This window comes from Phalacrocorax carbo, chromosome 11 (assembly GCF_963921805.1).
Source record: "Phalacrocorax carbo chromosome 11, bPhaCar2.1, whole genome shotgun sequence".
NCBI classification, from domain to species: Eukaryota; Metazoa; Chordata; class Aves; order Suliformes; family Phalacrocoracidae; genus Phalacrocorax; species Phalacrocorax carbo.
In genome coordinates, this window is record NC_087523.1 from 23,896,011 (window position 1) to 23,911,749 (window position 15,739).

General features: G+C 49.7%; 1 protein-coding gene across 3 annotated transcripts in view; it reads right to left on the reverse strand.

Annotated features, from left to right (window-relative positions):
* Positions 1 to 15,739, reverse strand: part of ENOX2 (ecto-NOX disulfide-thiol exchanger 2) — a 54,113-nt gene that overhangs the window by 839 nt on the left and 37,535 nt on the right. For all 3 annotated transcript variants that reach the window (XM_064463501.1, XM_064463500.1, XM_064463499.1), the window contains 6 exons: positions 12,195 to 12,309; positions 9,014 to 9,195; positions 6,947 to 7,054; positions 6,058 to 6,114; positions 4,731 to 4,839; positions 3,489 to 3,574 (listed from right to left, as the gene is read on the reverse strand). In XM_064463501.1, the coding sequence (XP_064319571.1) occupies positions 3,489 to 3,574; positions 4,731 to 4,839; positions 6,058 to 6,114; positions 6,947 to 7,054; positions 9,014 to 9,195; positions 12,195 to 12,309 (657 nt within the window). The remainder of the gene's footprint in view (positions 1 to 3,488; positions 3,575 to 4,730; positions 4,840 to 6,057; positions 6,115 to 6,946; positions 7,055 to 9,013; positions 9,196 to 12,194; positions 12,310 to 15,739) is intronic.

Genomic DNA, 15,739 nt, shown 5'->3' on the forward strand with positions numbered 1-15,739 from the left:
ATCTGGAGGTTACGCCGCTGCAGGAAACAAACCTAAATACATAAGGTGGACAGGTTTGCTAGAGCAGGTCAGACCAAAGGCTTGTGAAGCCAGGCTCCTGTTTCAGGTGGGTGACCCATGGGGGAGAATGAGCCCCCCAGCTCCTGCCCCTAAGCAGACCAGAGCGCTGGCACAGCCCCAGGGCATCGCCCTGCTGCCTTTCAAGATGACTGGTGGCACCTTTCTTCAGGAAGCGCCCTCCGCGGTAGCTTCTTAGGCTTTTGTAACATGCCCAGTGGCAGGAAGAGTAACGTGTTACACGGTTTTCTCATACAGCCAAATCTTACTTCTAAAAACACTGGCAAAGTTGAACCTTTTCTCAATGCCGTGCCCTGTAAGAGATGAAACTAAAGCCTCTGTAGTGTTTTCGTGGGCTTGAAGCAGTGCACGTACCCAGTCACACACCAGCTATACAATTTGCGTCAGAAGTCAATCACACATCGGCGGGCGGGCCCACAAATTTGACTGCTCAGGCATTCAGTAGATACAATTAAAGTTCAGCAAGTGAAAAAATCCTTAAGATGCTGCAAGTTAACAGTTTCAGGCCATATAAAGAGCACAAAGGCCATGTCCATCTTATATTCAATCGCCCGCACTGGTTTTCTTATGGCAGCAGAAAAATCAAAGCCTTATTTGTTATATTCAAAAGAATTCCAGATTGCTTCTGCTGTGCATTTGGGACCGCTGTGACACATGTTCAGAGCTGCCTCTGCACAATAACCTCACCCACCTGCTGGTTAGGCAGAGCATTAGGATGTATTTTTGGATGAAAATATGGATCTTTTCCAACAGTGCAGCGCAATGTGACATCCTTCGGATACGTTCCACTGACCTGCCACGGTCACAGCCTCTGTTTAGCTCCCCTTACCGTCTGCAGGGTTTGCAGCTCTGTAGCCGCAGCGCTGGGAGTTTCCAGGGGCTGCGCTTTAAGGCAGGTGCGTATCGACCGCGCGCCTCAGCGCCGCTCCCTCCTGCTGAAGTTTCGTCTTCACCCCTGCCACAGTGGACTCGGTTTGACTGTTCGGTGATGTCAAGCCTGACCCCACTGCATGGTCTCCAGCACAATGTGTAACTGGATTTTCCAGGAGATAATCTTGAGTCACTTCCCCTACTGTCCTTCTGAACTCGTGTTCGACTCTGACCGTCTCAAGGAGGCGTTACGTTGTTCTTTTGATGCACATATGTTCCGTGTACGGCAGCACGAACTAGAGCTTTCAGCTAGCACCTCGCTGGGGAGAAAAGGCTTTTACTTCCAAGAGCGCACTTAGCACTTCCAAGGGCGCCGCTTACCGCTGGGAAGACCACATACACAGAAAGTCTGTTCGCTTTTAAGCCTGCATTAGTGCACGAGTGAAATCCCTCTGGCAGGAATGGCAGGGCCGCGGTTTTCAAAACGCGCCCAACATGCGAAAAAGATCAAGAGCACCTGCTTTGCAAGGTGGATTTTTCATTTGGTCAATGCGCTTTTGTCACCGTGCTGTTTCGCAATCAGGCAGAAACAACAGTCCGAGTTTTGGGAGAGACACAGAAACCGCACAAGCTCAGGATGGCAACGGGTTTGGTAAGGCAGAGGTCCAACCCGAGGCATGAAGCAGAGAGCGGACGCCCCGGGAGGAGCATCACCTACACTCCCCAGCACCTGCGATGCTCACAGTGCGACAGAGGGTTTCTGTAAGGACCGTTTCATGGCTTCAAATGACCCTTGATCTTAATTTCTGCCCCCTCTGCTGACCTGCTGGCCACCCTGACTGATGGGCAGGGAGCAGGAGAACGACATTGCTCTTCCTTTCCTGCTGGAAGCTTCATTTCTTGAACGAAGGTTTTCAAGGTTCTGCTCTCAAGCGCTCCCCCACTCCTACCCCACCTTAAGCCCAAAGATCTGTTAGATGCTAAAAGCAACACCCCCAGCTAATACCTAGCTCCTGCAATAGTCAAGAGGGAGACAAAGGAGCTAAGATGTAACGTGAAGACCAAATGAGAAGACCTCCTGTCAAGAGACCAGGCACAAGAGACCTGTGCAAGTCAGCAGGCTGATGCATTTACCTGAGTGTCGCGAACAATAAAAAAGACAGATGCCATTGCAAAGGTCAGAGGATACACTTTTCACAGGGCTTTTCTGCTCAGCTGGTTGTAGAAACTTCCAGTAGCCCTTTTCTACACTGTAGATTCCGAAGAGGAAGGGCCAGAAGTCAGGTGAATTTTATGATGGCATTTTTTAGCAGCCCCAAACAAAAATAAAGGCAGCTGTTCACCTTATAGACAAGTCCAGAACTGGAATGAGAAGATAAATTACTAGATGTGTCCTAAAAGGGCTGCAGCAAGCCTCAAAAGAGGCCAGCGAGCTGTGCTTTCTCAGAGTGGGGAAAATTAAACAGTAAGTTACAAACAGAAGCAGCTGAAAAAGTCCCAGTCATAAGAGATGACTCCCATGCTGGCAAGTCTCCTGTTCCTGGGGCGCTTTAAGGCAGCCGAAGAACAGTATGGTAGAGGAGCAAGATGTAATTTCCTTGAACATTCAAAAGCCTTTGCGCGGTCCCTCGGAAGCCTGCGACACACAGAGATACTGCAGGAAGCAGCAGCTTCTTGTTGTACTGAGCAACCTGCGCCTTACCTTGACCCCTACACCCAGGACGTGATCCCTCCACTTAGCACAGACCCCTCTAGCAGGGACTGTGACCCAGTGCTGATGCTTTTGTAGCAGAAGGCCCTTGCACAGCACCTTCCTAAGGATGACTTCACTGACAGTATCAAAACAGAGACAGAAAAGGCTCAGCGAAGGCCTGCAAGATCCAAAACATGGAAAAACTTTGCTCAGAGACACAAAACCAGTATGACTGTTCAGTTTGGAGAGAATGTATATAAACAGTGGCATGGCAGATGTTAGAAGATAATAAACAGTGTGCAAGAGGCGGACTTTTTGTTATTTTCCTTAGACGTCATAAGGATGATGGAAACAAAGGCAGGAAACTTAAACAGAATAAACAAAAATACATTTCAGATGGAGATTTTAAAGATGGGATTCACTGCTGCAAAACACAGCTACCATCAAAGTGCGTTCTTGAATTACGAGCGGGATTACACATGAACATCTGCAGTAAGACCACCATCTTCAGCTCTGTATTTATGTTAACATGAAGCTGTGTAAGGGCTAAGCCAGAAGCTGGGTCGCTTTGAGCAACCTGACCTAGTGAAAGCTGTCCCTGCCCTTGGCAGGGGGCTGGATGAGATGGTCTTTAAATGCCCCTCCCAACCCAAACCGTTCTGTGATCCTAAGAAAGCTCACCCCTTCCCTCGTTCTCTTCCAGCAAGTTATTCCCGTCAATGCACAGTTCTTACTGTGCAACCCCTGCACCGTTCCCAGGGAGGGGGTGAAGCTCTCTACCAGCCCCACAGAGCAAGCACACTCGGGGCACAGACACACCGCCCGGGCTGGCTCAGGGAACACCTACTTTGCTGTCCAGACGCTGCAGGTAGGAACAGATGTACTCTATGCTTGCTCCAAATGGGTGCACGTGAAGAAACGTTGAAATTATTCCTGGAGGAAGGAACACCACAAAAGTCATTCTCGTGAGACAAGAGCCAGCTGAGAAGACCAGCTCTCTGTTACTACCAGCACAGCATGTGCTCCTTTCCAGCTCATGGCCAGGACTGCATATCAAAAAGACTGACTTGCATTTCTGACCATCACCTGCAGAAAAAGGCCATGCCTTGGGTTTTCCCCAAAGTCCCTTCCCTCTCCATGCAGAAACCACTGCGTGATCTGGCACAAACAGATCCATCTGGGTAAAAATACATGATTTATTGATGCAGAGGGTTGGCTAAGGAGAGCTTGGCTGAGTGACAATAAACTAAAGAAATTGCCTTGTCCCACCAAGACAAGGACTTCTGTTCCTCCTTTTCAAGACTCCAGAAAATCCCCAACTACCCAGTGCTTTGGGCTGAAAGGCCATAGCATGCCGTGTTAGGTTATTTTTCAATATTACTAGGAATGGCAAGGGGAAAGGAAATAAAAAGGGTAGCAGATGCACCTGCCCTGCAAATCAGTGCTCACCAATCCCTTTGCGAGCATCCCTTGAAAACGCTGGCAATATTTCTCATCCCGTTGAGCCTAGCCTTCTCTCCCTGCCACCTTTCTCCAGCCTTCCTTCCTCTCTGGCTACAGCTTCTAAATCTAGAAGAGCCTGTCTGCTCGGGGTCCACGGCACAGCATGCCTGACCTAACGGTGTGCCTTACTGCTGTGAGAGTCCACAAGGGTCATCCACACCGTGAGGCGCTGCAGTGCTCAAGCTGACTAAAGTCTTGGAGCCTCTGACATCGCTTAGGATCCTGTCAGGTTGATCAGGCTCTAACCGAATGATGACAGACCCTCCTCTGTAACTCACTACCTTCAGCGATGCCTCCCAGAAGAGCAACTTGTACTCCTGTACGTGCCGACCTGGACTGTCACTGCGCACAAGCCCCCTCTACACACGTGTGGTCTTGACTGAAAGGTGCACGGCACAAGATTTCCACACCAGCACAAGGTGAAACCCTGACCCCACCAAAGCTCGAGGCTCTCCTTGGTTCCAGGACTCCCACCTCCACCGGCATAACCAAGAGGCGGCCAGCGGGAGCTGCGAGGCCACCCTGAAGTATGTCCCGCTCAGTTCAGGTCTCCAGCACCGTCACCGAGCCCACCAGAAGGGCTTACCGACTAACAGAACTTCTCGTTCAGATTTCACAGGGCTATTGCTCAGTGTCTTCTCAGCTGGACATTCCTTCTCCTGGCTGCACGCACAAACTCTGGCGGTACTGCTCTCCTGCAAAAAAACCACAGGGCCGGTTCCGCACCCCAGCAGCACAGCAGGCACGCTGACACATCAAGCGGCCGCTCGGTCAGGCTCGACAGAGCCTGTATTTTTGTTTTCCTGTTTCTGTGAGTCATTCCATTCATCGCATCGCTGTATGTACTGTTTATTTTGCAAAACGCTTCCAAAGTACAGCTACGTTCATGCCGCTGTGTCTGAATTCGCAAGTCAGAGCAAAAGCCCACGAAGTTAAGCGGGATGCCACAACGCGCACTTTATCAGACCTGTTCGCTGGTTGACGTCTGCTCTAGAAGGGCCTTATTTTAAATAATAAAAAACAGACTAGAAAGAGAGCCTTGCAGTGACTAATGCAGATGCAGATGTTTATTTTTGAGATGCCTAAACTGAGGCAAAACAATTAACCAAGAGCCCAACGGCTGCAAAGCGTTTAGGATCTGACTGTCCTTGACTTGAGTTTGTGGTATGGAAGTAAAACACAATTTTGCATAATTTATTATCCCCAAAAATAAACAAATGACTGCCGGTGATGCAAAGACTTAGTGGGCGCACTAAAAGCAGGATTTTCTTTTTTTTTTTCCAAAGTTTTATGTGGAATTCCAGTGGTCTGAGAGCTACTGACAGCTATAATTGGAAACAGCCTCCAGTCATTAGTGAAGTTGACTGGACTTGGGCCAGTAACAGAGACAGAATTAAACGGTCCCTCGGGTTTGCTTTGCTGCCTATGCCAGTGCAATTATCAGCCACGCAGGACTGAAACTGTGCAGTCCTGGCCTAAGCAAGTTATAATCTGCTTTTGCAGGAGAAAGTAAAGGTCTGCACTGTGGTAAGGGAGCTAGCCTCAGGCTGGCACAGGGACAGCAGCTCAGCCAGCAGCGTTACGCTGGGAACGCACCGCCCGCTCTCTCTCGGAGAGCCACCAGATGATTTTGAAGGCCAGTTGAAAGAACAGCACAACAAATTATCCTGCACACCAAAACCCACCTCTACACCACGGCGCTGCGACTACCTGCTGTTCTTCCAGCCAGAAGCTGCTGGCAATGGACGACTCGATGATTTTAATTTGTACATAGAGACAGTCTGTCCGTACACACTTACACGCTTCACAACAAACAGGCTTTAAAAAATTGCTCATTTTACAGCGAAGCGTCATTACTGCCCTCAGTAAGATATTCTGACTGAAGCAGCAGAAAAGAAAGTCTTGAGACTTACGTTGCCTTGACAATCAACCGCATCTCTCTCCTTGTCCTCTTCATCTGCTATGCTTTGCTACACAGAGGTAAAGAAAAGGAAAGATTACTGAAGATAGTCCGTTATTTCTGTTCTTTGATATCAGGCACTGAAGCTCCCGCACTGAGGATTACTGGGACACAGACATTTTTAATTACTAGAAGGACGTTTATTATCTTCCCAGCTCATGGCACAAAAAGGTGGTGCTAAAGGTTGAAAATCTGAGACAAGAGGTAGGATTTGGCTCCGTGGGCCTCAGTGAGAAGTGCTGCGTAACATTTCTTGTCTACCCTGTATAACTGTGACTGTGCTACAGAGGAGAGGACCAAGCAAGTTTAAATTCATGCATGGGTCCGCAATCAAAAGACAGAGTGGATCACACCTGAGAAGAAACGGTATGTATTTATCTTTAGAATAAATCCAGCAAGCACAAGAATATTATAACACTGACAAAAACTTCCAATTCAATAGTGTTTTACGGAGGTCCGATCAAACACATCCCTAAAATGAAAATCTAAAAATCAATGTTTGATAATTGAGTCCATTTTTCCTTATCTTTTAAAGCTCAGGTTGCAGAAAAACACATTTCAGCTGCAATACCGCTGTACGCTATAAAATGAAAGTTCATCTTTTATTTATACAGCTGCTTATGTAGGTTGTCTCGCTGGCACATGAAGCAATCAGCAAGTTCATTACCGACAAGCATCCTCCAATTTGGCAGGTAATTTCTTCTAGCTTTCCAAAGACAACTGCTCCTAAGCCAGGGTTAGGCATCTTCTACACTCTGTCCTTCACTGCACTCGTGACAGACCATGAAATCCAAGGACCGCATTTACTTCTGAGCATAAGGAAGCCCTGGGATGGCACATACCTGCTCCTTCAGGTTTTCTAATAACGTTTCTATTTTTAGTTTGTCTTCTCTCACTTTTTCTAGCTCAGCTTCTCTCTTTTTGTATTCATCTTGTACTTTCAAAAGATGCTGGAAGAGAAAAGATAAGCTCAGTTCTTAACCTGCCTTTCACCTCCTGCTATTTAAAAATTATACAATGAATAAGGGCTTTTCCATGAAAACCAGACAGCTCATACTCACAACAATTAAAAGGTTAAGTATACAACGAGAAGAAATCTTTTCTACAATGTACGTTAGAAACCCCTTTGCCTATTAGCATACAAAAAAAGCATGACTTTGTAAACATGGGGCAGTAATTCCGTCATCAACAAACCTTCACTGTCCCTGAAATAAAGCATGTGTTGTGCGCTAGCCTGCGGGCCTGACCCCCGTTAAAGCTCACCCCTCCTCGCCACCAGTCCGGCTCACGCGGTGGCCGTACAAGCAGCCAGCGCATGGGAAAGAGCAGCACAGAAACCAGTGACCTGGGGAAGTCACCTTAAAGCCTTCCTGGATCTCCAGCCTCACGTTAATACAGAGGCATCTTGCAATTTAAGAAAATACTCTGAAACAGCTGCTACGTAAGGAGATTTGCACCTATTATTTCCACAATTCCACGTGGCAGAAAAACGCGATGACGGCTCCCCACGCTGGGCACCAGCCCAGAGGTGCAGGGCGCTTCCAGCAAACACCACAGCAAGCTGGGCACCCCCCGGCTAGCAAGGCTCGGGGGAAAGGCTGGCTAGTGAGCCACAACCCGCACCTCAGAGGTAAGCGGAATGACATTTTCAAGCGCGACCTGGTATCTATCAAGGAGAACCGAGCTGCGGTTGTGGGTATAACCGTCCGCTTTCAGAGCAAATTTGCACTCCTGAATGCGCCCACAGGGAAAGCATAAACTTAGCTGAACAAAGCAACACAGGCGACAGAGGAAAGGTGTGACTGATCTCCCGTTAGAGCCAGAGAAAACAGCGCTCAGCAAACTGGTAACAGCACTGGGCCTCCCAGTGCTCGAGTCACCCTGGGCCTCCCTCAGATCACAAGAAGGAGAAAAACTTAAACCCTAATATGGCAAAGGCACTGGCCTAGCAGCTTTCCTCAGTCACCAGGGTACATAAACATATATCTATTTCAGTGAATGTTTTCTTCCATGCTTAAAACACCCCCAATCAGTTGTTTAATATTTTTCTCCCTCAACTAGAAGGAAAAAAAAATTCATAATCCTATTCATTAATAGTTACAAAAAACCAGCATCTTTTTTCATCAGGAGTATTCTCCCAGCACCATTCACCCTGGCAGCGGCGTAAAGAGAAACTTGACCTGCCCGACACCTGCAAAAAGGGAAATCTTGTGTCCCGCAATTCCTGCCATTTCCTCCCATGCTGAAGGCGGACAGTGACCACAGAAAGCTTTTCCTGCCAGCCTCATCACACACACCAGCGCTGTCAGTTCATATGTCAGGTTCATCCAGAGTACGACCACAGCCTTCAAGGCACTGCTGGTTCTTGCTTTAACAAAGCGCTTACCTGAACTGTTAGATGCTCTATACGCTTGGTTATCAGTCTGCCTTAATATCCCAAGGGCTGCTGTTAAGGTTTACGAGGACCCAAACCACTTGATATTCAGCCCAGGGAAATGCCAAAGAACAAGGCGTGCCCTACACGTTTCCATGAGAACGAAAGCCCAGTAATGTCAAAGCAAGCTTGGGGTTTCCCGCGGTCTTGCTCATGCCAGTAACCAGGATGTCACACGGTTACGGAGCGGGTAAGCACAGACTCGGTACTTCAGAAGTCACAGCGCAGTTGAGCAAAGAGCACACAAGGAATCCATAAACTCTGTGACTGATCAGTTCATACACATACTATCACTGTTTGGAATGTCTGGATGTTTGGCATTTTTTTGGCCACACACGAAGTGACAGCAAGCTGCTCCCATTTGCCAGTTTTGATCCCACTGAACAACAAAATGCGTTTGTTTGTGTTTCTGCTCCACATCACAGCCCCCTTGCCTGGGTAGCGAGGCCATAGCTATAGAAAAGTCTGGGCCCACCTTCTGCATCCCCTGCAGAGCCTGCTGGAGAAGCTTCATCTGCTGCTCCTTGGTGGTGTCTTCATCCCTGCTCGCTTTGCCTTGCTCCTGCTTTAGCAGCTCCACCTCGTTCCGGTAGGCGTCCAGCTGCCAGCGCAGACTGTCGTTTTCTTCTTTCAGGGCTTCCACCTGCGATACCAGCGCTGGAGAACAAGGCAGGCAGGGATCAAAAGTCAAAGAACCAGGGGCAAGAAGTCCTTGGGTGCTCTCCCCCAGCGCACAGTGGCTCTGTAGCTCCCACTGCCCAGCTACAAATCAAGAGCCCCAAAATGAATTTCTCCCACGCACCCTTTGCAGCGTCTGTTTAGAAAAACAAGCTGCTCTGGACAAAGAGCAACTCTCAGTGGTGAATGCAGTATTTCGGTTGGACGGGGAAAAAAAGAGAAAAGAAAAAGCAGCAAAAGAACATACTGGGGTGAAGTGGCCGTGCTGGCAAGGAAACAGGTTTGCTAACCAACACCACCGAAAGTCTTTGCGACAGGCTCCGCTGGCACCTTCAGCCAGAAGAACATCTCCATCAAGTCACGGGATGAAAACACCTGCATCAGTCTAGTGCCCACACAGGGCTTGATAAATTCAGGAAGGGGTTAGGTTTTATAACATCGTGGCTGCAAAGACAGCTTCGGCAGGTTCCAAAACACACCCACGATGTGGGGGGCACAGCCTGACATCCCATAGCCCTGTTAGTATCCTCCTGTACTTGGGCCATGGCCAGAGCACGGGGAGGTACCTTTGCCTGAGCCTCACACACTGTATCAGAAGACAGGGAAGCCAGACAAACCACGCTGCGTGGGCAAAGGGTGGGCTTTGGGGGGCTTTATCTAATTGCCCCGACTCGTTCTCCCAGCCAGGGAATATGTGTTGGACCCCACAGCTACACATTTCAAAAGGAAGGACAGCAGGCAATATTCAGTAGATCAAAACCTGCTTTCCTTGTACCAGAAAACCAAGGTGGAAATGAATTAACTCCCTAAAATGGATCTGGACAAAAAAGGCAGTTTCCAGGGTAAGCCCTTGCTCTTTAGGAAGGCAAAGAACTGACAGATTTTGCCTGGTCATTTGGCTGTCAGGTCTACTCATGGCTCCCACTCACCATCTGGCCACACAGAGCAGGGCCAGGCGAGGAGACTCTCTAAGCTTCTACTACAGCTGAAAGAGAGACACACGTAAACAAGCCTGTACGCTGCTCTGGCAGGTTTAGGAACAACGAGGGGGAGGTGAGACCACCGTTGGGCAAGAAAAGCCTTCCAATGACAGCCTATAAATAGCCTCCCTAGCACAGCCCATGGCAGCGGGAAACGTGCCTGAACGTCACTGAAACACTCGGGTAGTCAACAAGATCGGTGCCCGCTTGCCAGTGAAACGCTCAGTACCAGCAGGAAAAAGTTGCTGTTTCTGAGAGTGCAGGTGTCTCAGCAAGGCACCTTTTGAGACAGTGGAGGTGTCCGAGCAGGTGTCCTGCTGCTTATTCCAGCAAAGCAAACTCAGAAGGAAGAAAAGACTAGATGTTTTTAGCAGAAATGTTTGGAGGGAGGGGCCTTTCACAGTTCGCTGAGGCAGAAGACAGCTTACGGATAAACTACATTGCTTAAGACAAACATAAGGACCCGGCTGCTTCTCCTCCGGTGATCTAAGCAAAGCATGATGAGCAAGTCAGAGCATTTAGAGTCTGGTAAAATCGACCACAGAAAAATTTTGCTTAGATGGAGTCAGGGGCTGGTGGAAAAGGGCACCTGGAAAATGCCTTGAAGGCATGAAAATGTTAGTTCAGCTTGAACAGAAAGGTCGCTACAGCAGGCTCACCCCAGGTTCTCATCCTCTGAGAATAAACTGGAAGCAACCTTGACCAAAGACTTTTCTAACTCCACTGGCGGCATGTGAGAAGCAACAGTTGGAAGCAGCCCTGGAACAGCTCACCGACCGCGGCACGCAGCGCTGCCAGCCTCTGTCCCCTCAGACGGACAGCATGGCCCCCAGCGGGGCGCTACCAGAGTCACAGCCAGGGCCGCCCACTGATGGCCTAGAGACCAGATTCAAGCCTTTTAAGAAATTATAGCAGGAAGAGAGAGAGAATGGGAAAGTGAATAAATCTAAACAATTCACAGAGGGGAACAGAACGGAGAGGCAGAAGATCCTAACAGGTACCATAAGGCAGAGCCCAAACCAGTAGAGGCTCACCAACCTAGAAGGGACCCAGAGGGCATCAGGAGGACTCAAAAGCTGGTGTCCCTTGTCCTCCATGACACCCGAAGGCATCCCGGACAGATACAAGTGTCTTGGCGCCTGCATGCTGGGCAGACCATTTGGAGACACATCCTGGTGTGTCTCCAGACATCCTGACACATCCCGACTACTGCACAGGCCGCTCGGGGACGCGTCTTAATGCTTGTGAGTGTACGGCTACATGGCATTTGTGTGAACCAGTACAACCAGTTTGGCTCCACTTTTCTTCCTCCCCTTTATAACGAGTTGGCATTGACACTGGCTATGTTGTCGTTACTGGAACGTAAGATTTCCCAGACAGCCTTCACGATGGCTTTTCCTAAGCTGCGTGTTTGACTTTGTAACCTCAATATCCAGGAAAGTCCTCCAACGCATTTCTGTACTACTCATCTTCTATTTCCTGCAGACGAAGGGAGAAGAGGCATTTGGCCAGTTCTTACGTTAGTCCCAGCCACGGGCACGGGCACTCCAAGCTGTACGACACAGGAGCACTCAGCTCACCGCACAGCCCCGCGCTAAGGCTACAGCCACATCTACCACCGCCCACCCCTGCTGCTCCCTCACCAGGCGCTGCTGTTGGCCCAGCTGCCGCTCAGAGTACCACCGAAACCCAGCGCCTCGGGACGGGGATCTGCTGCTGGGTAAACGTGCCTCCAGTGCTGGGCAGGCATCGGCGGTGCAGTGAAACGGGAGAGCTCGGGTCAGCGGCGGTGTAGCTGCAAAAGCAGGGTGCTCCGCGCAGAGCGGCTGTGCAGAGGACCTCACGCCAGGCACCGAGGGGAAAACAACTTAGGTAACTGCAGTTGGTTTTACTCTGCCTGTGACAATTCTGGGCTACAAAACAGTCAGAATGGGGCTCCTGAAAGACACCACTGAAGAGACAAGTACTTCGTTTATGAGCTGTAAAAAGTGATTTTACCTGATTCTTCCGTTTCTTTCATCTCTGATGGATCTTCTATTTCTTCATCAGACATTTCCATTTCCTCCTCTCTTCGAATACCCATTAGTTCATCATTATGAATGTTACGAATTTCCTAAGGTTCAGAAAGTAGAGGGTTTTTTAAAATACAGATCACAAGGATCAGAGTGGTTGGATAAAAAGATGCTGAAATCTAAGTCTGCAAAATGCAACTCCATGACACAAGAAAGGGGAAATGATAAAAAGAACTCGGCACAGACTATTAGGTCAAGGACGATATCTAGCACCAGCCAATCTGTCAGTGCTATTGGTACTATTAACCCTTTGGCCTCCCTCCTGCTCTTTGCCCCCGGGCAGGCAGCTAGCCTCGCCCACGGTGCAGTTTCTCGGTGAACCCTCTTCCCCGCATCTGCCCTGCCTCTCCTACGTTCAGCGCTGCCCAACCTCGTAACCTCCGCTGGGTCACCACCTCACGTCTTCTTGCTTGCAGCACCCTTTTGGACTAGACCAAACTAAAGCCGCCACAGCTGCACACCCGCACATACACCAAAGGGGGGGTTGACTACGCGCCCAGCACTTGACACTATAAATACCTGCAGCCCCCTGAGCTCACTGAGCTCTCCGCTACGGCAGCAGGCTGCACAGCGGTGATCTCCCTTGAACGGGGACACCTCTCAAGGTTACTCAAGGCTGAGACACCCAGCATCTCATATCTACGATGAGTTAAGTGACATTTTACGTTACACCTAGAAGTATATTGTGTGCTAGCAACATTATTTTTATATAGGTGTACAGCTATAGCTTAATTATTAGAAGTGTAGTAAGCAGTAGAGTGTTTGCCATCTAATCGCTGTCAAATCACCACCGCTGTCAAATCACCGTTTAATTACCATTCAATTATTGCTTAATCACCATTTGATTACCATTTAATTATAAATCAATCACCAGTTAATTATCATTCAATCATAGTTTAATCATCAATAAAACCCTCTTAATTAACCTCACAACGATGACTTCTCTTAATAATTAACTCCGAGAGCACCTCCACCGGTGATGTCCCCTCCTGGCGCACGCCGCCTGGCTGCTAGCTGACTCATCTCCCTGGCATTTCTTTCTCCTGCCATCCAACATATCCTGCCCGGCGCCCGCTGCTACGTCGCCGCGCGCCTCCTTGCCCTGCCGCAGCCTGGCCGTACCCATCACCCGCAGCGCTGCCCGCTCCGCTCCCTCCCGCTCCACGTCTCCTCCGTGCAGCTGCACGGCTACAACAACAAAACCTACCTGCGACGGAGGCCGTGCCAGTTAGAAGCAGGAATTGCAAGTACACAGACAGAGGTCAGAGTCTGCCCAGGCACCTCCTGACCCTTATCAACCCTGGCATGTTTCGAAGCTTCTCTCCCCGTGCCAGCGCCCGGCGCTCAGCCTGCACCACTGCGAGTCTCCCTCCAGCTGCCGGGATCCTCTCCACTCTCCGTCACAGCCTTCGTGTACATCAGGGATCAGAAAGGAACGGAGATGCTACCTCCTACGCTGGTCCCTGAGCCACCTCAGCTCCCACTTGTGCGTGTCCTTTCCACTCCGTTTGCCTTGCCCAGGCAGAACTGGCCAACCCCACCTGCTCCCCCAGACAAGATCCCCTGCTCCGGCCAGCTCGGTCTGGGCAGACAGATCTGCACAGACACGCATCAGCCTGTCTGCAAGGCCAGGAAACACCTAGAGAGCTCAGCCTCTCCATCCCCTCTGCAGGGCAGGACAAGCAACATTAGAAAACAACAGCCAGTTATTCAAGGAGATGGAGATGTCAATACTTACTAGAGGCTAGCACAGGCAGCAAGTGTCCCTACCCAGTGCCAATTTACCACACCTTCACTTGGATTATACACCCCAGAAACAGCCACCGGAGAAAAGATATAGAAGATTTGCTTATGCAATAAAATCAATGCCCAGCTTTTTGTAGATTTTACTCTAGTGGCCTGAAACTTTCAAAAACTCTGCCTGCCAGCACTGGCACACCTCCACCAAGAGCAGCCAACAGGGAAACCAGCCATGCTTTCAGCTTGGATGAACAGACACCCTGGGGACAGCAATGGGGAAAGGGCAAGAACAAGGCAGGTCCCAGTGCGATGGGCAGCACTGGCTACACTTCCAAAGCAGCTGCTGCCTACACTAGGGACCACCCATAAAAAGGCAGCTGGGTTGAAGATCAGAAGAAAATCTTCCCACCATCTTTATCTGACTCTGCTCAACAGCTGAAAGGCTAAAATGGACTCGAAGCTGGAGAAGGCTGCGCAGAGTACGGCACGCAGAGGGGCCAGGCTTGGCTGGGCTGCACAGCAGGATATGCCATGGTTCACCAGTGCCCTGACTGCGTCCAAGGGGGGGCCCTTGATGGGAGAGGAAAAAGCATCAGAGAAGCCAAAGTCTTGAGTTAGGCCCTTCCTAAACAAAGGAATATGCTGGCTAGTAGCTACCATAGCATGGTGGCTCACCAGGTCTCAAGCTTTCGTGCCTTCTTAACGAGCTTCCTGCAGCTACAGGACCTGCCAACACCGCCTGGGAAAACCACCTTAAGTCACCATTGATAAAAGTAAAACCCTGGCCTAGCCTAATGACTCGCCAACACACACCCACGCCCTGAGCTGCCCGTCAGGCTCTCCTCCAATGCGGTGATCCACAGGATTAACTTCTGCCAAAAGCTGTACCAAGAGGATGCATCTTGCGGGTCCACCTTCCTTTAAGAGAAGGCCCTAAAGCTGGGGGAGCCCAGCAGGCTGTCCTCCTGCAGCAAGTACTCCTGGAAGAGGCCTCACCAGTGCTCTCACAGCCTCTTCCCACCGGGAGAACTTACCTTGGAACAAAAGACAGCTCCAAACGGAGAGAGTGCTCCCACCCCAGCCATAGTAAGAGATCCGACTAAGCAGGAAAGAACAGGAGCACTAGGGCTCAAAGTAGAGGCATAATCTGAATCAGACTCTCCACCTGGCTTATCAGGTATGGAACTAAATGTTAAGTCCTCTAACTACTATGAAAGGTTTGACTCAGTGGGATTTGGAAGGAAAGTCCCAGAAGTGCAGTCTCATGGGGAGATCACAGCTGGAAACGTCCCAGGAACACAGTGTCATTTAGAGTTTTCCAACATTGTGGAGGATCAATCACCAGAACGCCCCTGGCTGGGTATTATCCACCGCTACAGATTTTTCTCAGGTCGCAGCGATGCGGGAGGGTGGCCTGCGTGTACCCAACATAGCGGCGGTCACGGATCACCAGCCTGTCAACTTTTTCCAGATTTACTTTTGATGTTAAATTATCTTAAAGGTGAAAGACGACTTCTGGCTTTGCTGGGATAGACTTGTTTTCCAAGTTTGTTATAAGGAACTTGATACTTTAGAAAAACTCAGAACCACAGGAAGATTTACGCTAGAGGGAAGGCATGCCAACCAGAGGGACCTGGGCAGGCTGGAGGAGGTGGGCGCGTGTGAAGCTCATGAGGTTTAACAAGGCCCAGTGCAAGGTCCTGCATCTAGGTCAGGGCAACCCCCAGTACA